Source organism: Amia ocellicauda, chromosome 1 (assembly GCF_036373705.1).
Source record: "Amia ocellicauda isolate fAmiCal2 chromosome 1, fAmiCal2.hap1, whole genome shotgun sequence".
Lineage (NCBI taxonomy): Eukaryota > Metazoa > Chordata > Actinopteri > Amiiformes > Amiidae > Amia > Amia ocellicauda.
The window spans coordinates 48,871,938-48,893,990 of NC_089850.1; the positions used below are offsets into that span (position 1 = coordinate 48,871,938).

The window sequence follows — 22,053 nt, forward strand, 5'->3', positions numbered from 1 at the left end:
GGCGCCGTACTCCACATTTGGTTTCATTGAAACAGTCCTGCTGCTTGTGTTTTCATTACTACTGAACTAATTAGCTAATTTAACCAATTATTCACTTAACTGAGCTGAGTTAACACCCATAATCCTAGATGTAGTGTAGGTGGTGATTTAAAGAAACCCACAGCATATGAATGAGACCTACTGGATTGTGGTCCTCTGGGGATGGATTAGAGCAGCATTGATGTAGTGCAGACCACAGTACAGTGTCTTTACCTTCCCATTGCTGCCTGAGCTCACCGATCAAATTCCTAACCAATTAGCCCTTTTCTAACTAATTCAGCTCCTGTATTGGCTTAATTGGGCCAATTTGACATAATATCCCCAGTTCTTAAGGTTCAGCTGTTTCGAAGGAGACCCATAATTCCTGAGTCGAAAACTGCTGTGGTAGAGGATGCATCAGCCGACCACCACGGAGATGAGCAGCAGCCCAGGTCGACAGAAGGTGCCCAGGGCGGGGGCTTCCTATGGACGGCTGAAGGGGGTCCCCGAGGGGCCTTCCTCACTGGAGGAAGACCTGCACCTCAGTCTGTGGGACTCCCTGGAGTCCGACACCGAGAGCCTGGCCCAGGAGAGGCGATACCAGCTGGAACTGCAGAAGCGGATCCATGAGAGCAAGGAACTGCTGCTGAACCCTGCGGAGGAGGAGGAGGAGAGGGAGGAAGGGGAGCAGATGCAGGGGGGCTTCAGCAGACATGACAGTGGCGAGGATGAGGAGGAAGAGGAGGAGGAGGAGAGCTATGTGTTTGACAGCCTGGATGGAGTGGCTTTCAGGCCAGAGCAGAGACAGCCAGCATCAGATGACACACAGCCACGGGACGGGGCTCTGCAGGAGGGCACGGAGAGGACAAGGTAAGCTAAAACAACTGACTTCATTCATCTTTCTTTCTTTCTTTCTTTCTTTCTTTCTTTCTTTCTTTCTTACACCAGTTATTTAAGTCTGAAACACTATCCGTGACCGTGACCACTATCACTGAAACCACACGTTCCAACAACTCTGCCAATGAACATGCCACCCTCACTGACAGGGCTCTAATGGAGACATTATGGAGAGAACAACAGTCCCTCTCTGTAGGGAGCACTATGAGTATTAGCCCTTCTTTGGAACATTTAACTTTGAAAACTTGATTTAAAACACTTTAGGATCATAAGTGTTGTGTCCACTAGGTGGCGTCAATGTTACACAATGCAGCCATAACTGGATGCCCAGAGTGGAATCGCAGTTTGCTCTGTCCTTGCTGAAGTAATTTGTATTACAGGCGTCCAGCTGTAATGCAGTTTGGAAAATGTTTGCACTGTAATGAAACCTGAGCTCCGTAAGGGATAGGGTTGTGCTCTACTGGGTTAACATAACCAGGCGGTATTGGAAAACAGGTGAAGAGTTTGGTGTTGGCGAGGACTGGACTTTTGGCTGTTGACATGGGTACATATGTGTGTATATATTTTTATTACATTTTAGGATTGACTCAACTGATAATTAATTTAATAAGAGCTACAGACACCGCTTATACATGTTTTCTGGTGCATGTGGGGTGTTTTGGAGTTGTTTTCAGCAGTTTATCTTAGTTTTGTACTATTGGTGCTAATTCAGGTGAATGTGATTCAGACCATTAGATCAGGGATGCAAATAGAAGGAGGAAATCCCTACATCTGCAGTTAAGTTGTTTCTGAGTGATACTGCAACTTGTTAAATCAGTTCCCCTTGTTTTTTTCTTTAATTACTTAAGATAAGATGGATACTCTTCAGAAATCTTAAAGGCATTTTTTCATGTACTTTTTAAATTGGTAACACATATACCTACCTACATACATAAATATATATATAGATAGACATGATATAGCTCCTGCACAATCTGTCAGGGTATATTGTCTAAACACAACAGGATAAATAATTCCACTTACCCCTGAAAATAGCAAACAAACCGTTTGAGAGCCAATCAACTGTAAAATCATCGAAATCCAATAAATAATAATAATAAAAAAAAGCTCATTACCTAAAAGTCCAAGCAGATGCAAACTCTCATAAAGGTTACAGACCAACATATGGTTCGGTGTATGAGGGGGTGTGTGTGTTTGAAAACAGAAGAGCCTTTTCTAGATCGGCAGCCTATAGCATAAACATTCAGGCAAGATCCTCATCACAATACACCTAATGAATATAAATGTTTTGTAATTGGAAAAAAAAAATGTAAATAACACACATCAATTTACTGTACAATTATGTAAAAAAGCTTTAACTAAAGAGTTATTAGAAGTGTGCTTTCTCATGGTTATGAGGCTAATGTAGTATAAATTGAGAATAACGTTTCTATTAAAGGAATTTAATTAGGCCTAAACTGATAATACGATGGGGAGTTTTTTTTTTTTTTTTAATTAACCACAGAGCACTCTTAAAATAATGTGGCATTTGTTGCTAAATAACAAACAAAGGATAAATGGTTTACAACATGCTTTTATTCACCTGCCCCACAATGGGACGGGGGCAGCAGTTGAATACATTTTGAGAGCAAGCGCTGTAATTGTACCGGGGGGGAAGAAAGGACCCTAATTTTAGTCATTTCTCTAAAGCTGGCTCAATTTAATGGAAAATTGATTTGTATTTTGTTTGATGTTGTCACAGTAAGCACTAGTAATGTAGTCCATTAGCATTAGCATGTGCACACCTTGTTACACATGCATACGAGCGCCTCTCACTGCGAACCCGCCGGTGATCCGGGAGTGGTGAAGTGGCTCTGCTCTCAGTGCCCTGGCAGCGGTGTGCCGTGCCCATTATCCACGGTGCATTTCAGTCCACACAGAACAAAGCGGGCTTTCTTTCAGCTGCTGTGTGTGTGGATGACCGCCCCCTTCACGCTGGTTCTGTTCCCATGCAGTGACCCTGGGAGAGGACATACAGGGTCCGCCACTAGAGCCAGTAGCCAGCCCTGTCCATGGACAGTGCTCCCTGTCCGGCGACACTCTGGGCAGTGCTGCTGATCCCGAGAGACCAACACTGAGCTTTTTCTGTAAACCTTCCCACCCTCCTCTCTGTCTATCTACTGAGTGTCTGTTTATCTGTCTGTCTTTCTACATGTCTTTCTGTCTGTCTGTTTGCCTGTCTGCTTGTCTATCTGACTGTCCACCCATTTGTCTAATCTGATCTGAGTTGAACAGTTCTTTCAGAATTGGCTGGATATGGTCTGTAGTCTGTGGGAATGGGAGAGAGGGGCGGATTTGCTATTTCTTGTGGGTGTTGTTGGCTGAAATGTACACTGTGTTGGTTTTTATAGAGAGATTAAATATACACCTGATTGGGTATGTAGTAAGAAATCATTTTGAGCTTTAGATTTCAGAACTCGTTTGTTTGGTGTGTGTTTTTAGTCCCGGGTTGCTGGCCATTGAATCTATTCCTCTTTAATATCAACAGCCTGTCTTAATGAAGATGCATCTTTTATATCCTTACACTATTAAAAAACAGGTCAATAACCTGGAAATTTTAATGCATATTTCACACAGCTGTCTACACCAGTTAAAATGAATACATTCATTAATCAATTAATGTGAAGCTCCATTAAGCTGAGTCATTATAGAACAATTTCCGCCCCCTCTCACCCTTGTGTGCTGGAGTGCTTTACACCCAGGCATGTCTACATATAGAAACATAATCTAAGGAGGAGGTCTTGCTCAATTCACAAGGAGACAACAAAGAACTCCCCCAGTAATTGATTTAATGAGTTCTCCTCTGTCATGTTGGAAGCGGTGTATTAGGTAACAGTTTCATTGCAGGATCATGAATGCCTCTTCAGTTTCATTAGCCGAAAATTGCAAGTTTAATAACAAATTAAAACATTTTTGAGACGTATTTTTGCAGCCTATATTTTTAGGGCATTTAGATTAAATAAAACTGCCCCTGAATTTTCGGGCCATTAAAAAATCACAAATCTACTTTTCTCCTCTTTTTACTTTTTCTTTCTTTCTTTCTGTGGAATGACGCTGCTTCTCTTGTGTCTCACCCCTGCAGTCAGGCCCACTGGGAGGATGAGTACGCAGAGCTGCGATACGACCCCAACTGGAGAAACAACTTGCAGGGAGCTGGGGTCTTCAGGGAGGACCAAGACCAGCCTGCCGCCAGCCCTGAGGAGACACGGGCACTTGGAGAGCCCAGGGAGGTGGCAGGGCTGGAGGTGAGCGGGGTGCGGGCGAGAGGGCAGCACAGCAGCCCATGTGTCCGCTTTAATGTGAGCGGGACTGACAGGCAGACAGACACCTTGACCAGGCCGCCTCTCACTCCCCACCACCCCGGGCGTGGAAAGCCCCGTGAGGCTCTACAGCAGGAGGGCCCTGTGAGGAGCAGGGCTGGCAGGGCTCCCCGAAAGCAGGAACCAGAGCCTCCATGGGACGATCCTGTTGAGCTGTTCTCGGACAACAGAGAGGAGCGCTTTGATCAGCTGTACCACAACTACAGCAGGCAGCAACAGCGCACCCTGCAGCCGGAGCCTGGGTGGGGCGGCAGCCACCAGCCCTGTGCAAACAAGCAGCACAATAAGAGAGAGAGCCACGCTCATCGATCACGGGCCAACCCCCCAGGCCCCCGGCAGGACTTTGTGGAGCGCAACAAGCAGACCCTGGGGGTTAGTGCCCCCAAGCCAGGCTCGTACCTGCACACTCACGGCACCAGGAGGGAACAGAGTCACATCACACAGGTAGGTAGAGAGAGCTTTTTCCAGAGTTGGGGATCAATTCCCCCCTAGAATTGGAATGGAAATTGACTAGATTGAATGGAGGTGGAATTGGAATAGAACAATTTACACTGACTTTGGCTTTTTACACTTCTGCAAGTCAGCAGTGGTGTAGCCATAGGCATAGGTCTTGGGGGCAGAGTGGGACGTGTGCCTGGAAATTGTGCCCCTCAATAGTCTGTGCCCATTTCCATATGCGTAGTGAACGTGTGTCCCCCAATATTGATAGGGTCCCCCTCGCTGCTCAATAAGAATATTAACTAGTCCCCCCACTACACAACTCTGCTCACCCCCCCCCACCTGCGGAGGACCCGAAATGCATGTCTCCCCCAATTGTGAAACCAAACCTACACCACTGGGTGCAACATTTTCATACTGGAATGTGAGCGCAATGCTTATCGACCTGCGTGAAGGGGCAGAAATTACTTGTGATAGTTTTTTGTGTGAAATTGGTTCACACTACAAAAAACGTGACATGCTTTCTAGAAAGGTAGTACTTGTGCCACAATGGAACCATCGAAAAACAGATCTGCTTTCTCGCCATATATGTGAGTTTAGAGACTATAGATGTGAAAAGTAAACAGATTAGCTGAAAGTCTCTCCCTGGGCAATAGCTCCCTGGGCATTGCAAGTGAGTTTTAAAAGACTAAAGAAAGAGATATAAATGCTAAGCAGAGTGTTATATTGAAAGGCGCTTTTAACAGTGCTGTGCAGAACAGCGCAGAACTTGGTGCCCTTTGACAAATTACCGCCAACCTCTGTCAATTAACGGCGGGAAATCAGTTCAAACTCATTATGTATTAAATGGTGCTGAACACTTATATCATAATTACTTGTTTATTAGCGGCCTATTAAACTTTAATTTCACACAGAAAGGCTTTCAACAATTGCTGCAAACCTTTTGTTTATTCATAAGCCTATAAAAAAGGTGTCAGGTGACCTCCTCTAACAATTCCTTTAGATTCACAGCTGATGCGAACGCAGGCCTTTCCAGTGTATCCAGCCTTTCGGCATTGTCATGGTGATGAGCATTGTTGCCAGATGTGCTGTGCTTTTTGTGCTGTTGTTGTTAAGTGTTAAATGAAGAGTTTGCAGTGGATGTTGTAAAGGAGCAGGGCACTGGGCCTCATGCCCTTATCAATGGAAACCCTCTCATTATTGTTTTTTTATTTATTTTATTCTATTTTGTTTTTGTTTATTCGGGGGGGGGGGGCGGCTGTGGATTGATATTGTAAAATGAGCGATAAGAGGGAAGAAGGAGTTTTAGAAGTGGTTTAGGATAATGAAAGCATGGTGATCCAATACTATTGGTTGATACAATGCAATTGAATATAAACCGATCCACAGGGTATATTCATGTCCTCAGAGGGTTGATATTCAGAGCTTTGTGTTAAAAGAAAATGTTTGGCACTGAAAATGATTACACATGGAAACAGCATGTTATTTATGTATGTATTTATTTACTTATAATTATTTTAATTTCACTTACACCTTGGTCCAAATTAACTCCCTTTCACAAAGAAGCAGTAAAACAGGACACAGTTCCATTGTCAAATAGTGGTTTAACAAAACAAACAAACAAAAACTAAATACAATTCAGTTAATCATACACTGGGGCAAAACACAGAGAAGACTAAGCAAATATAGTGTCTGTTTGAGGTCATGTGATTAACGTATCACTGAAAAACCGACTGAAAACGTGAATAATAAACACAACCAATATACAGGACTGTTTGGTACCATTAGAGTGTGTGAGTCCTTGGATCCACTAGGGGGCACACAGATATTACAGAAATGCTCTTTCAAACAGCCTAGATCCGTTTTTCTGTTTGTTCTTAAACTGACTAAACTGACATTGAACGCACTCTCAGATAAACCATTTTACAGGCACCCATATTGCTTCAGCTGAGTTATCATATGTTACATGTTGTGCTGCCATTGTCATTGGTAAAGTTTTGTAATTTTAAAGGAGAATTTTATACACTTTGCTCAGTTTCTTTCTGACCAGCTGATCGTTGTGCATAACTAATCAGATTTTAATTTTAATTAGATTTAGGCTCATGCTTGTTCTTCAGCCTATGCTCAACACTCAGCCATCAACCTGACATTGAATGAAGGAACCATAAATATAAACACTAACAGCTGGTTTCATAGCCTTGATTGGCACTAGTCTAAGACTACTCTACCTACAATAGCATTGGGTAGTCCCTGACCAGTGCTAATCTGGGTCTGTGAACAGGGTCACAGGGTCTGTCATAATTTTTTATTTCTGGTTGCCCAGCAGGGAAGGTGCCATTAAATATTACTTGCCCCAACCCCCCCCACCCCAGAAATGTACCTGCCCGACTGTTCGCGTGAAGGTTATAAGCAATGGTGTCCTGGTGTGGCAATGGATTGATTCCATTTGGAATCATGGACCCGGGGGGCTTGGTTGATGGATTCCCGACCTGGGCTGGTGGGGGCTGCAGACGGAAACTTGCAAAGGACTGCCCAGTCCCAAAAATGATAATCGGAAATGAATACTTTGTAGATAGCATGTCCATTTCCAATATAAACAAATCAGCAATGGTGACATAAGGTAAAATTATCACTTACCCTGTTGGGCATGTAATACAGCAAAGAAAGCCTGCCCTACAGAACTTGGACCCTGCGTCAGGCAGATGGGTGGTCCCTTATGTCGAACCATGGGTCAGATTGGGTCAGAAAGTGGCCTCGGAGTTCAATGACAGTAGCAGGCCAATAGTGGGGGAAGGGGTGGTAGTGAATTGTTGACCCGGGTGTTTTGGGTGCTGGCGAATTTCCAAGGGGGGGGGGAGGGTGCTGGGGTTTCTGGCGATTTGTTGACCAGGGGGACGGGTGTGTGTGGGGAGTTTCCAGTAATTTGAAGACTGGGGGGCCAAAACAGTCCACTGATCCACCGGCCCACCGGGGGATGGGGGGTAGTCCAAACATGTCTGATGGCACACAATCGGACAATCCGGGCTTGTCTGTGAAACCATCCCTTCAGGTTTCAGATATCTGTATGTTTTATAACAGATTTGTGTTATAATTATAATTATATATACAACTGGGGTAATTTACACTTTATTTATCTGCCTTAAATATATTTGACTACACCAGTTTGAGAGTTAAGTTTAGTTTACACTGTACAAAAAACATTGTTTTGTTTGAATTAACTATCCTAAAATGTAATCACAGGGAAGCTGTGACAGAGACGTACTGAATTTGAGAACAGGATGATGTTTTGTTTGTACATGAGAGCGACTGGAAACCACTGCATTTATTGGTAGGGTGACCATACATCCCGGTTTTACCAGGACTGTCCTGGATTTTAATTAAACGTCCTGGTGTCCCAATAATTCTCTAAAATTATTTTAGATTATACAGTTTTTAGCTTTCCCTTGTTTAGATTCACTTAAAGCTCTTAAGCCTTTAAAATAGACAAGGCATTATTTATGTCAGGGGTTCCCAAATTTGTTTTGCCCAAGGACCCCTTTGCCAACCACATTCTGTCTGAGGACCCCCACCTACAAAAAATGCTGCAACTGCCTCATTATACTATGTTGAAAACTGGAGAACATAGAACCTTATTCTTAGCTGACAAGATTCAAAGAAGAGCTCATCTCACTCCTTATTAGATGGATAGGCCTGTACATTCTTTTGTAATTGATCAACTAAAATAAGTATTTTTAAAAATATATTTTTTGCGCGGTGGGGGGGAGATCACGGACCCCCTAGCGACCCCAGTTAGGAACCTCTGATTTATGTGATCACATGAAGAAGCGAACATTTTCTAACTACATGTGATACAGTAATGCTAATATAGACTGTTTTCTGGACTGTATATTTCATACTGATATGCTAACACACATGACAGATTTAAGCAACACAAATGGGGACTTTTAATTAGGTAAGTGCTAGTTCTCCCGCAGAGGACTAATAAGAGAAAATATCTGGGGTACTTATTGTCAGTGTAATTGAGACATGAGGGAGAAATCATGTCATTTTTGTAAACATGTTGCCTAAAAAACAAAGGTAACTAGATGTAACAGCAGCAGATATCTGGACATTTTCAATATGTCCCGGTTTCTAATTTTGAAAATCTGGTCAGCCTATTTATTGGTGTATTCAGTTTCTTTCCAGAAGTTCAGATCCCCTCTGGGGGTAACTCTGGAGTGGTTTGCTTTGCTCTGAGACAGATTGACTGACATTTAAGCACAGATATAGAAATGTATTCACTATACATATATATGTATGTATGTATATATATCACCATCAACATCAGCCCATATCAATTCACTGCTGGATGAAGTCCTCCCCAAGATGTTTCCAAGTTGTGCAGTTTAGGTGTGATTTATGACTGTGATTCTAAAGAGAAAAACACTAGCACAGTTTTAGCCCATGTGCTGTTAAACTTCAATACATTGTGTTGTAAAGTTTTGAATTTTAGGTTGTATATTTTACATGATGGCTAATGGCACTGGATTACTGTTTTTATACGTGACCTTTTAACCTTTTACGGTGATGTAACACATAATCTTATCTGATCCATACTAGGCAATAACATCTATATTTCATCCATTAAAAAATAAACCAAAAAGTGTTTCATGAGTCACAATGGCAAGTGAATTGGGCAGAACACAACTTTTTAAATAAGTGTCTTTAAATAGGAGTGGAATCTAAACATTTGAGTCAGTGCTGTGTCGATTCTACACTGCGGTCTGTTAATAATAGCACAGGTCTATGAAGGAGAGCACAGCTGAGTGTCTGCCAGTGACCTCTGGGATATCCGAGCACCTGGCACAGGGGTACACGTGACTGGGGTTTCTATAGCGCTGCGTTACGTGCGCATCCCTTACATCGTCAGCGTTCACCAGTGCAGAGGAGCCTGGCGGTGTCATAATGCTGTCTATCATCCACATTAACATACTCGAGTGCTGCTCACAATGTGGCATTGTCAAGACAAAAGGGCCTCCCAACCCCCCCAGCATGCATGTGCCCTGTCTCGCGGCCTCTAATTGATCTCTGTGTTTGGGGGGGTTTCCCCTCTTCAGCCGACCAGCCCCTGTGTCTCAGACGGATGGGGTGAGCTGTTGAGGAGGGCCCTGGTCACCCGATCGCATTCAGAGTGGCTTGTTCAGCTCGCTAATGCCTAAATAATCACGGCTCATTCACATCAGCGAGTGGCGCTTGCAGGGGCAGCCCGCGCCAAATCCGATATTGATTTCAGAGTGACGGCGCTTGTGCTAGTCCAGAGCACTTCTATTAAATACTCCCAAAAGATGACAGAAAAGAGAAAGAGAAAACCCAAAGCAGAGCAGACCGTGATTATCTTGTTTTTCTGCATTTCAATGGAGACCAATTATTTCCCTTTTCAAATAAATAATAAATTAATTAACAAGCCCATGAACAATGGTGAAAACACTGAACGCTTGGTGCTTAAATACATAATCATGTTCTTTGGGAAACAGCCTGATACAATTAATTGGCCACTTACACTGTGGGTTGAAATTGTGCTAGCGAATAGGCAACTTCTGTGTTTATCGCAAATGCATTTGTATTGCGCTGGAATACGTAATAAATGTGTGTACCCGTGACACAGCTACTGTGCTCCTACTTGCCATTGTAAAGCGTTGCTCTGTTTTGCGTCCTGAGCGAATGGAGACTAATGGGTATTTTACAAAGGATGCCAGAGATAGGGTTCTCCAAGAGAAAGCTATTAAAAACATTTTATACTGTCATTTAAAACTGTGTGCATGTTATCTCACTATTTTAAGTTTATTGTTATTATTATTTTATTATTGTTGTTGTTGTTGTTGTTTTTTCTACTCCTACTTCTTGCATTTTAAAAATCTGTTATTGTTAAAGGATTAACTTTAATTTATGAATGAGGTGTTTCTTATGTATTTCTTTATTTGTTTGTTTGTTGTTTGTGTATATATTTAGCATACGATACCCTACAGGGAACACTGCATTGCACAGGTAACTGGTGTAGGTACAGAGCCACACTAAGCTATTTAACTGTGTGAACTTCAACAGTCACCAGCCATTATGACAGTGACAGCTAACACTTTGTATCCGATCACCCTTTTCCTCTTTTAATGATGAGCGGGTTTGTCCAGTTGTACTTACACAAGGTAAGGGTGCCTGTACAGTTCCCTATCATTTTGGTCTAAAGTTTACAACCTGTTTACAAAACTTGATGTGAGCTGATTCAAAACAATTGATGGTCGATAGAGTCAAAGTCCTGAATATTTGCTGTACGATACACACTGTTCTGACCATTAGTAGTGTGTTCTGAGCTTCATTGTTGGATTGTTCAAATATCTGAAAACTCTCAGTCCTTATTTGCTTTACTCGAGCATTCTGTGTTTTTCTTTTGTTCTGCTAACGCATTACTCATGTGGTTTAGTCACTGTATTCTCTCGTTACCTGTCTGCCCCGGTTTGCTTTATCTTTAAACACGGCCCTCAGAAGAACAATAACATGGAGAAGAAAGAAAAGGAGACAGAAGAGAAAGGAGAAGAAAGAAAAAAAGGCCCCGGAAATAATCACATCAGTTTATCGGGCGTCATCGCTACTTGTTTCCAAGGCCAGGTCTGAGTACGCTCTTGGGGCTTTTGAAATGCACTATTTGGTCTTTGACAGGAGTTTCTGGCTCATTAGACCTCGATAATTAGGGATGTTATTAAACGTGCGCAATCTCGTAATGCTCCAACTTTTAGCCGATGAGCTCCGAAGTCATGAAGAGGTCCTGCCGAGTCCCTTTGATAAGGATGGAAGCAGCAGAGCAATCTTCTGCCTCGGCTCTCAGGCCCAGTCCCCCGTCATCCCTTCGACTCTTACTTCAAAGCCGAGAACATAATGTACAATTCCTTAATAGCCCCCGAGCCGGGCTCTCGGAGCTCTCTGCTACTGTACGCCTTCCCTCAGTGTAAACACCTAATCAAGATTGCCTGGGACCGCCACAATAGCAGCCAAATGCAATTCAAGATCCACGGGCCTTTGAAGTCTTCATTGCAAAGCTGTGTTTCCCAGTCCGGGGGGAAAAATGGCACACCGTTATTGCCGGGCTTTGTTGTGCCTCGTCTGCAGAGGAGCAATTACTGGGCCTCAATTTAGCAGAATAGACATTACACAGCTTACCGTGCTCGAGATGCAATTTCACTTGATCATTTTCTCGATTTGATTGGGATTATTAAAATGGTTTACAAAAGGCGCTGGCGGCGGTGTGGGCAGAGGTTGAGCCCTGTTTCATTTTCGAAGAGATAATGAGGGAGTGTGTGCTGCCCGGCGCCGCTCCGTACACACCTGTTGAAGCAGCCTACTGCCTCTGCCTGCCTGCCTCACACAGCACCAGGCCAGCCCAGCAGGTTGACCCACACACAGGGAGCATGTCCAGGGCCTGTGTCAGACCACCCCAGCACACTGCTCTCACGCTCAGACACTGCTCTCATGCTCAGACACTCAGACACCGCGCACAGTGCTCACTCTCTGATACTGCCCAGCAGTCAGTTTTTTTTTGTTGCTTCATTATGTTTATCAGTTTATAAATGTAATACAGTGCAGTGATAATACTTTTGTAGGAGGTACATCGTGATAGAGACGTTCCTGGTGTTCTCAGAAATTTCGGACTTTTGTGATTTTGGGATGTTATGCTGCAGTTCGATTCAGAGGCTTGTCACCTGAATTCGAACCCTTTTGCAATGCTCAAACGTGGCAGTCTCCCATCTGAAGTTCGGCCCACAGACTAGGCCAGCCTGGAACCTGGCAGCCTCAGCTGAAGCAATGAAACCCCCCAATTGCCAGGCTGCTTAATGTGAAGATCGCCACCCGCAGAGACCCGGAGACAGAGAGGACACTGTGGACAGCCCCCGCTTCCCTGCCCTTTCAGCAGATAGATAGAGCAGTGTGGGGGAGTCTTTATTGATGGATATATTACAGCTCAATCCACTCGCTGCAGCACGGCTGTCTGTGACCTTAGCCTATTCACAGGCGCTTTTAGAATTAGCGGCATGCACTGAAGAACTCTTCAAGCTGTCAATAGTATCGATTGAACCAGATACTTCTTAGCAACCAAAGGCACCAAAAGTTAACTAAATGATTTTCATTACAGCATTAGAAGCAAATGTGTTCAAGTGCTTTGATCTGTGGGGCTTGCCGAAAAAAAAAAAACACCCATGTAAAATCTTAAATACCCATTTGTTTGTCTACACACCCCATCTTGTTGTTTGCAAATATTGAACAGCACTGGTTAAAAATCTGTATAGAGACTATAGTTTGTGTGTTAATCAGCGTATTGTGTGTGTATGTATTTTTTCTTTCTTGACCAGGTGATAGAAGCTGCACAAGAGAGCAGCAGCAGCCAGGAGGGTGAAGAGAGCAACTCTGACCCAGAATATAGGTGGCAACGGAGAACACAGAAGCTGAAGGTGCGTCGTGGTATGCACTCCAATATTATTGCTCTTTCCCCTGTTTGTGAGGCCTGAAAGTCTGTTCAGTCCAGGGCTACTCCTTCCTTGCAGACCACATCTCTTATAAATGGTGTCTGCAAGGCCACCCTGGGGAAAACAGCAGCTTCAGGGACTGACACACCTGGTCTGGAGCTCTGGGGCACTTCTGTGTATTCAAAAGATAGTTTTAACCTTTAACATTATTAACTAATTAATTACGAAATTAACTAGCAAGCTGGAACTTGCATGTAGATTACCAAATTATTAAATATAATAATTATGATGATGAAGTTTGTTGCTGATGTTGTTGCTACTGTGCTGAGCATCGCTGGAATGTGTGCTGTGTTCCTGGGCACAGAAATACTTCCTTGTGATTGAGTCATCTTTACCAGATGCCACCCTTCAGTATGCTATTACAAGGAGCGCAGGAGGCTTTATCCTGTTAGCGCTGACCTATTCCTGTTCACTAGCTTTTGCAGAGCAGCGCATAATAACCTTGTGTTTGTTTTCTCTTGAGTTTCAATTATTTTGATTAGCAACCAGCATGTGAATTAAATAGATTAATATTTATATATCAAGAGAGTTCTCTCGCTAGCTATACATTCCTAACAGAAGCAGCTGCGTTGGTAGATCATTTCCAGGTTCTTGATTAAGGCCTGTTAAATACTGAATTCATAACCAGGAATTTCAAATATTGCCATTTCATGCTTTTTACGTTATCCATCTGTATAATGTATTTTTTAATGTATTTACTTGCAGCTATATTTAAAAATGTACAACCAAATGCAAATTGTTTCAACTGTGGTCCTATTATTTCCTTTATTTATTTTTATCTGCAGTGTTTTAAAGACACCTGCTACCACAGAGTATCTTACTATATGTACGTCACTTTAGTTCATCTTCAACATTCTTTCCTCTTCAAAATATTCTGTGTCATATTCATGGTACCCATTTTTAAAACAAACCAGCCCTGCCTTACTGCTCATGGCTGTGTGTGTGTGTGTCTGGCCCAGGCCCTAGCTGAGCCCCAGAGTGACATCAGTGACCAGCCGTCTCTCCCCAGGGATTCAGAGGGAAAGCGTCAGAGAGGCGAGGCCTACGTGCCACCTTCAGTGAAAAGAAGCCCTCCTGCATGCCAGGCACCCGGAACCCCTGGGGGGACGGTGCACCTTGGGGGAGCGAACAGACTCAGGCCCTGAACAGCCCCAGGGGGATACACGCGGCGCAGAGGAGAGAGAGGACAGTCAGCGTGGGCAGGGCCCAGGTCCTGGTGATTGAGGAGGTAGATGGTCACGGGGCTGGAGCTGCACAGGACCTGGGCAACTCCCGCTCATCAGGAGTGTCAGCTGCCCCCTGGCCCAGCGACACGGCAATGGATCGCAGGGCCCCCGCGCTGCACCTGAACATCAACCTCAACACTTCTGCTGACCTGGTGCCCTACATCCCACACAGGCCCAGAGGCCCCACTCTACCCCCTCCTTATCCTGCCGGCAACTGGGCTGCAGACAGGGCAATGGAGGACCACAGAGCAAGGTCTGGCATCGTTGGTGTCGTTCGCTCTACCCCCAGCTGCACACTGCTGCTCTTGCAGCTGTTCTCAGCAGCCCTTACTGGCAGTGTCTGTGTTGCAGGTTCACACTTCCACAATGGCAGGACCACACCCTCTCCCTAGGCTCCCAGGAGCCGGATGACCAGGCACACACTTACAGTCTGGGCTCTCAGGGGTCAAGGTCCTACGCTGTCCTGCCTCCTATTGGCCACACAGCAGGCAGTGACTCGCAGCTGAGTGGGCGAGCACGGGGGCACCTGAGAGGCGACATGCAGCGCAGCAGCTCAGAGGGGTACCTGGCCCAGCTGGAGAAACAGAAGCAGCTGAAGGAGAGAGCCAACTACAAGGTGCCTAGGGGTGGGTGCATGCGGGCGCGTGCATGCAGGTGTGTGTGCGTGTGCGTGCGGGTGTGTGTTGGGAATGCTTGTATGTGCAGCTCACTTTCATTTTTAAATCTTAGTATTATTACATAATATATATATATATATATATATATATATATATTGCTTTTTATAAACCCATGAACAGATTTACTGAAGTGCACTTTTCTCCCTGCCCATGGACGCATCAGATGAATTGCATAAGTAATGTAAGATGCAGTTAATTGCTATAAGATGATGACAGGGGACACGGCCGCAGCTTATCCTGACCGTATTAGATGGTAACGTGATTAGGAGAAAGCTGTCTTTCTAATGCCAGCCTGCTCAGAGGGATATGTGCGTGTAACATGACTCTCCATGGCGTTTGCCAGCTTGTCTGAGTTCTCCCAACATTGACCACTGGAGACTTTGTACTCCCTCAACTGGAAGGCACAGGAAATGTTGGTGATGAGGCTTTTTTCAAACTTTTACTATTGCTCTCATTGCAAAGTTAAAATAACAAATAAGGAAACCACCGCAAAAAGCTTTTTAGCCTTCATTTAAGGGTGAGTGGCGGGGTGATCAACGGCAGATCAACAGCCAGAACTTTGCAAACGTCTACAGTATCCTTGTCCCATGTGAATGACATGGGTTTAAACAAACGGTTGAAAAATATGAACATAATAATAACAGTAATCATAAGTTGTGTAACTGACTACTTACAACATGCATAGCTGTAAGTGGGAAGTTCTTGCAGTTTGCTCTTGAAATTGTACAAGAGGTATTTTATGTCATCAACTTATATTTAGTTGCCTTTTAAATTATTATTTTTTAATCCCTGTTGTTGTTTTGTTTTATTTTTTGTCCAAAAAGTTGAAACATAAGTAGCTAGCAGCCAGCAAGTTTTTTTTAAATCCACTACAAACGTCCCACTGAAAATGAGGCTTACTGAGCCCAGCCTGCTGAAACAGTAATTAAATTGATCTGCAAGACATGTCTGTGGTGTTTAAGCCATTGGGGCATGTCTAACACAGACCCTGTAGCATTGTCTTGCTGGAGATTTAAGGACAAATTTGTGAATTGACAGCCAAAAGGAACCCAGGAGCCGATCGCTTGGAGAAATGCAGATCTTACAGTATCCGTGACCAATGGCTGATTTAGAAGTCATCTTAAAACCTTAAAGGAGACAGTCTGATCTGAAATAATTACCCTCTTTTGTTCAGTGCAGCTTGTGTATTCCAGCCAGAGTACCCTGTGGATTTACACAAGGGATTAGAGCCCAGCCTGTCCTCAGAGTGCTGCTCCCAGCAGCCCACACTGGGGGACCAGCACTCGCTGTGCTGTCTCCCTAACCATCAAGCCCTGCAACACAAATTGGTTCAGATTAAATAACGAAAATCAAATAATAATTGAAGAAAGCAAACAAATGTCTGAGGGGTGCAGCCATCTGTAAAGAAATAGTCAGGCTTCAATTTAGGCTAGTTGGTTGAGATTGGCCGAGATAAACATATCGCTTCCTTCAGCTCAGTGATGGAGGAAGGACCCTGGCGCAGTGAGTTCAGGGAGACAGTTTGTGCTGCCCGATCGCCAGTGAAACCAGGAGCCCAATCAAGATTGTGATAGTGATTGTGTGGAAGCATGATTGGGCTGTGCTGGACATTCCACAGTCATGTGAAATATGAACATACAAGCAAAATCAAATACAGGACATCTATGCTTACCATATCCATTGTAAATTTAACTGAGTTATGACCACGGGGGTGTTGACTTCTGCCTGACTCTCTATTTCCATTCTCTCCACACACCCCGGCTTGGCTTTGCACTGTCCGCTGGAGCCCTGCAGATTCCTCTGGGCTGAAACGGTGGTCAACAGACTTGGAAGAGATGGGAATTGATAAATGAGAGCAGTTGAATGAAGTACACGTATTGAGCTAAATGAGCAACAGAATCACATCGTCTCAGATCAAGGGTGTGAATGCTGTCGTGTAGAGCTGTACATACATTAGCTGTGAACATCCTTTGTGTGATGGGCAAATCTCCCTGCAGGCCTACACGCTGGAAGACTACAGGAACTTCAAGCAGGACGTGAAGCTTGGAGGTCTCGGACCCAATCACCAGGTGTCTGAAGAGACTGTGAGTGTCCGGTGTTGGTCATGCCTCTGCCTCACCAGCGCATGTTATCTCATATTTATATTTTTAAATTCTGTTGCATAATTACACAAAAACAATGAAATTACCAAATATTCTGCCGTGTATATTATCAGTTTAAAGTTTTTTTTGGGGGTGTTTTTATTAACCTGTGCAGATTGAAGTGAAAAATGTCATATTGCAAGTGCCTATAAAATGTTTATGGTAATTCATTGATTGTAAGAAAATAGACATTTTTACTTTCATTATTCACATTCACTGAATTCATTGGGCGCAGTGACGTTGAATGGAGAGCTGTATCACTTGTGACTGATGTGTGTCGTTAGATTGAAATAGATGTGTCTGATGAGGGAGGTTTTTTGTTCTTGAAATGTTGTGTCTCAAGGGAAATGAATGCGTAAATAATCAAAACACACTGAGCTTTCCTTTTCTTCTCTTTGTGTGTGTGTGTCTGTTTTCGGGGGGAGGTGTTATACTATAGGTCATACAAAGACAGGAGGCTTTAGAGAGAACAGGGCGCTTGTTAATTAAATCCCCTTTGTAATCTTCCACCGCTTGCTTGTTCGCTCGGCCGTTCACTTGCTGCGTTTGGCAGGCGGAGAAGATGAGGCGCCAGAGGCAGTACTCAGAGCTGGTCCGGCAGCAGAACAGGACACTCAACAGAAACCCTCTCCAGCCCTCCAGTGTCCCAGCAGGCAAAGAGAGCCGGCCCTGTGCTCCTCGGAGGAAGGTGAGACTCCAGCCTATCCAGCAGGCCAGCACTCCCTCTCACTGTGTCCGGATACCTGTGGAAATAAATCAGATCATCAACACATATAAATACCTCTTTCATAAGTATAGTTTATATATTTATATAACCATTTTCCTTGATTTGTTGATAATTTTGTTGTCTTAATTTTTAATTAAATTTGTATTATGTTATGGCTTTGATTTTAACTCCAGAAATACTCAGATGCCTAGTGGGTGAGTCACGCTGTATAAAACATTGAGTCATGATGGAAAAAATCATGACAGAACAGTGGAAAACAAAAACGAAAGCTTAGGTCCGGTGACAATCTCTCTAAGACATGCTTCATTGTCGGCACACCCTGCAAGAGCCTCTTCAGCACACTAAGCAATTTAATAATGAGTGAGGATAGTGCTTGTGTTTATTAGAGTGACTGTAGCACAGCTTATCTTTACACTCAAAACTGTGCCAGAAAGCACCCCTAAATGATTTGAATTTTTATACATATTGCTAAAAATATTTAAATTAATTCATACAACTGTTTTACTCCTGAGTGGCACTTTCACAAACAGTGGAAAATCAGGCCTTAAAGCTAAACAAGTATTGATATAGCCAAGCAGGACACAGCCCAGCTGCCCTGGTCTGTCTGGGTGTCACGGCTAATAGTTAATAATGCTGCGACTCGCACAGGCACACAGAACATGCCCTGTACACGTGTGACTACTGAGTTTTAGCTGAGAAAGCCACGCAGGGAGTCTGGGGATCTTTAACATGCCTGCTGTCACACTACATCTCTGTGCTGCAGGCTCTGGAGTATGCCAAGAACATTCCCAAACCCAGGCCGCCCCCTCAGCCCAAGGCCAATGAGAAGGCAGGAAGGATGGGCTACACTGAGCATACCCAGTACTTGGAGGACTTGGATCTGTCCCAGCTTGCAACGCTGGAGATACTACAGAAGAGACATGAAGAGGAGAAACAAATAGTGGCCAATTTGAAAGCCTTACATGCCATCTAATCCCTGAGCTGACGTTACTTATGGCAGCAGTTGCACAAGGAACCTCTGGCTGTAACCTTGGCGTCTCTGATGTAAGGTTCATAAGCACTTACTGAGGTAAATGTGCTTAGTCCCAGAAGTGATGCGAGTAATGACACCAGGGAACATACTTTATAGGCCTTGAATCTTACTAATCTTATATATATATATATATATATATATATATATATATATATATACATACATACATATTTTGTTTATATTTGTATTACTTTTAGATAAATACGAATCTGATATGACCAATTAATTGTATTTCATTTTTATGCATAGTTGTTTATGCTTTTATGTTTATTAAGGCCGTCTCTTTGGATTCTATTCGGTCTTGTCTGAATAAATATAGTGTATCGATATCATATGATTTAGCATAATGCTAATAGGATATTGTAGTACTATTTAGCATTACTTGTGAATGCGATTTTGAAATCAGAGGATTAACAGAAATTATGGAAACAAAAAAACAAAAAGAAGTATAAATTCACGTTTCAGATTAATCCTGTTTTCAGATTAAAGTTTCATAAAATATTGTCCCCCACACAGGCCTGAGAGCACCGAGGTGGACCAAAGCAGTGTGTCTTGCATCTCAAATTGTAGCTCACCTCATATCACGCAGGCTGGAGTATGACTTCAGATCTGTGTAGAGCTAAAGGTTATACACTGCAGATTAAAGATTTGGATCCGTTTTCGAAGGGGACACAGGTCTCCCACTGTAGACTGCAGAAGGGGAAGTTGCACAATATCGGGATGTTTCGAGTCGCTCAAGAAAGGCAGGACAGCGGAGCCTTTAGTCTTTGTGCATCAGCAATGAATGATCGCTGTGAATTTAGATGTCCACATTGTGCGCTGGCTGTGGCAGATATGAAGCATTTGAACTGAAAGGGGTATATTGGTTTCAATTGAAGAGGTGGTAATTAATTAAATTACATTTTCCCCGGCCCCTTCTCTCAGCGTGCACCTGGTTCCACTGCTAATCTCGAATAATCCACAGCCTTTTCAGTTCCTGATTCTGTCTCAATATTTCCTCTTTTTTTTTTTAACTAGTCCTGAGAAAAAGAAAGACAAAAAAAAGAAAGAAAGAAAATGAAATGGCAAATGGGTCAGAGAAATGATGGCACTTTGAAGCAGTTCTGATTAGAGACCCCAAACTTGTTTTCGGTACTTAAAAGTGATATCCCCCCTCCCCATAATACAAATCTCAAGCACCTATTTCTTAAATGGAACCTTTAGATGAATATCAAAGAGCTATTTACTCATATGTAATATTTTAATTAGATTATAGTCTCTATTTAACCCATCATGGCTCCCTTTGATGCTCTGTGTTTTTAGTGTTTAGCCTCAGATGCGCGAGGTAATGAATACTGGACCTTTTGATTTAATGAGAAATGCTGCCTTTCCAAACCAACTCTCTTTGCATCTTTTTTATTTTTCCTCCCCAGCTATAGAATTCGGTTAATTGAAGGAGTCTCTCTCCACCACACATTAAGGAGGCTAAATTAGCATTCCTTTTTCAGACGGCAGGGCACAGGCAGGCGTGCTTGCTTTGATCCAAGGACTCTGCTGAAGTGGGTTGCAGTCTCCTGAAAATGAGCTGATGGCCTTGCTATTAGAATAAAATGCAGATGCACCCATGTGTTGCAAAATGCTTAATCTCTTAATTGATCACCTTCCACACTGTCTATTCTCTCCCCGCTTTTTATTTTCTCAGTAAATCAGAATCACGTTTTGAAATTAAATGAATTGCTTTTCAAAGGGGAAAAGTAATGCACATCCTCTTTGAAAAGAGAAATCAGCCCTATTAATGTAAACCTCCCAAATTAATGTGAACTGCCTTCCTGGTACAAATTTAAATGACTATATAAGCTCCATAATCATGGCCATTTAGTGATAAAAGGCTAGGTTTCATGCGTGTGTGTTGTTCTAAGGTGAAATTTCTATAGATGTGCGCAGACTGTGTACCTAGGATGACTGGGGGATCTTTTGATCTTCTTGCTAAATACTAATGCAAATGCTTTTCTCCTCTTCGGCAAGCTGAATGGGTGCAATTTACACAAAAGGAAAACAAGAACATTACAAGCTTCCATCTGGTAGAAGTAAACCTCTAGAACTAATTTCGTAAGGCTAAACAAATAGACAGCGACAGGATAAATGGCCAGTGGACCCTTGGGTTGGATGTAAAGTGAGCCACAAGTGAGCTCTGTCTCTGGGCCTTGTGCTCTTTATACAGATGGCTTGTTAGAAAAGCAGGGCTGGGTGCAGCAGGGGCCTAGCAGGACTTTTTTGTCCTTGCCCATGTAACAAGCACGAAAACTATGTGCAATACTAGTATCATGATATCACTCTGCAGTGTGCAATGTTAAATCACATGACTGGTATCCCAAGCACTATGTTTTCAAAGCTGTCTTCTAGCCCTCAACTGTGCAGTGTGGGTACAGTAGGACAGACTGGCTCTTGTGCACTGCTCTAAACTGTCCCATGGTGAAACTGAAATGTAGGATTATATTAATAATAATAATAATAATAATTATTATTATTATTATTATAATTATAATGATGAGCATCATCATCCTCACCATCATTGCCTTCATCGTGTTCATTTGGTTTTGTTCTGCTGGGAACCAAGTGACCTGTAGTGACCCTGGGTCTGCACAGTGAAAGTGTGACCTTTGCTATCCTGCCTGTCTGGTAAATAACAATATCTCTGGGAATGGAAAATTATAAATAGGCCCAAATAAACCATTAAAATAAAAACATTAACTCAATTGAACACTATTGAAAAAGTTTGGGATTCCTGAGTGCTGTTGGTGAGCATTCACTCAATTTGATGTAATTATTTGTAGTATTAGTAGTAGCAGTTGTAGGAGTATTACTGCTAGTAGTAGGTATACTGATTTAAGTTTGTATTTTATTTTTGTATAAAATTATTGGAAATAATAATAATAAAAAAAAAAAACATAACTTCGTCTGTGTACATAACATTTTAAAACCATCCCGTTCAAACTGTGTTGATAGTGT

The 22,053-nt window shown here is 43.0% G+C and overlaps 1 protein-coding gene across 1 annotated transcript; it reads left to right on the forward strand.

Moving 5' to 3' along the window:
- Positions 1 to 369: 369 nt before the first annotated feature.
- Positions 370 to 19,190, forward strand: jhy (junctional cadherin complex regulator). Its single transcript, XM_066714092.1, has 8 exons — positions 370 to 888; positions 4,037 to 4,718; positions 13,088 to 13,186; positions 14,271 to 14,740; positions 14,839 to 15,103; positions 17,162 to 17,248; positions 17,859 to 17,993; positions 18,796 to 19,190. Exons 1-8 carry the CDS (start codon positions 431 to 433, stop codon positions 19,003 to 19,005), a joined length of 2,406 nt encoding a protein of 801 aa, XP_066570189.1. The 5' UTR covers positions 370 to 430; the 3' UTR covers positions 19,006 to 19,190.
- The last annotated feature ends 2,863 nt before the right edge of the window (positions 19,191 to 22,053 follow it).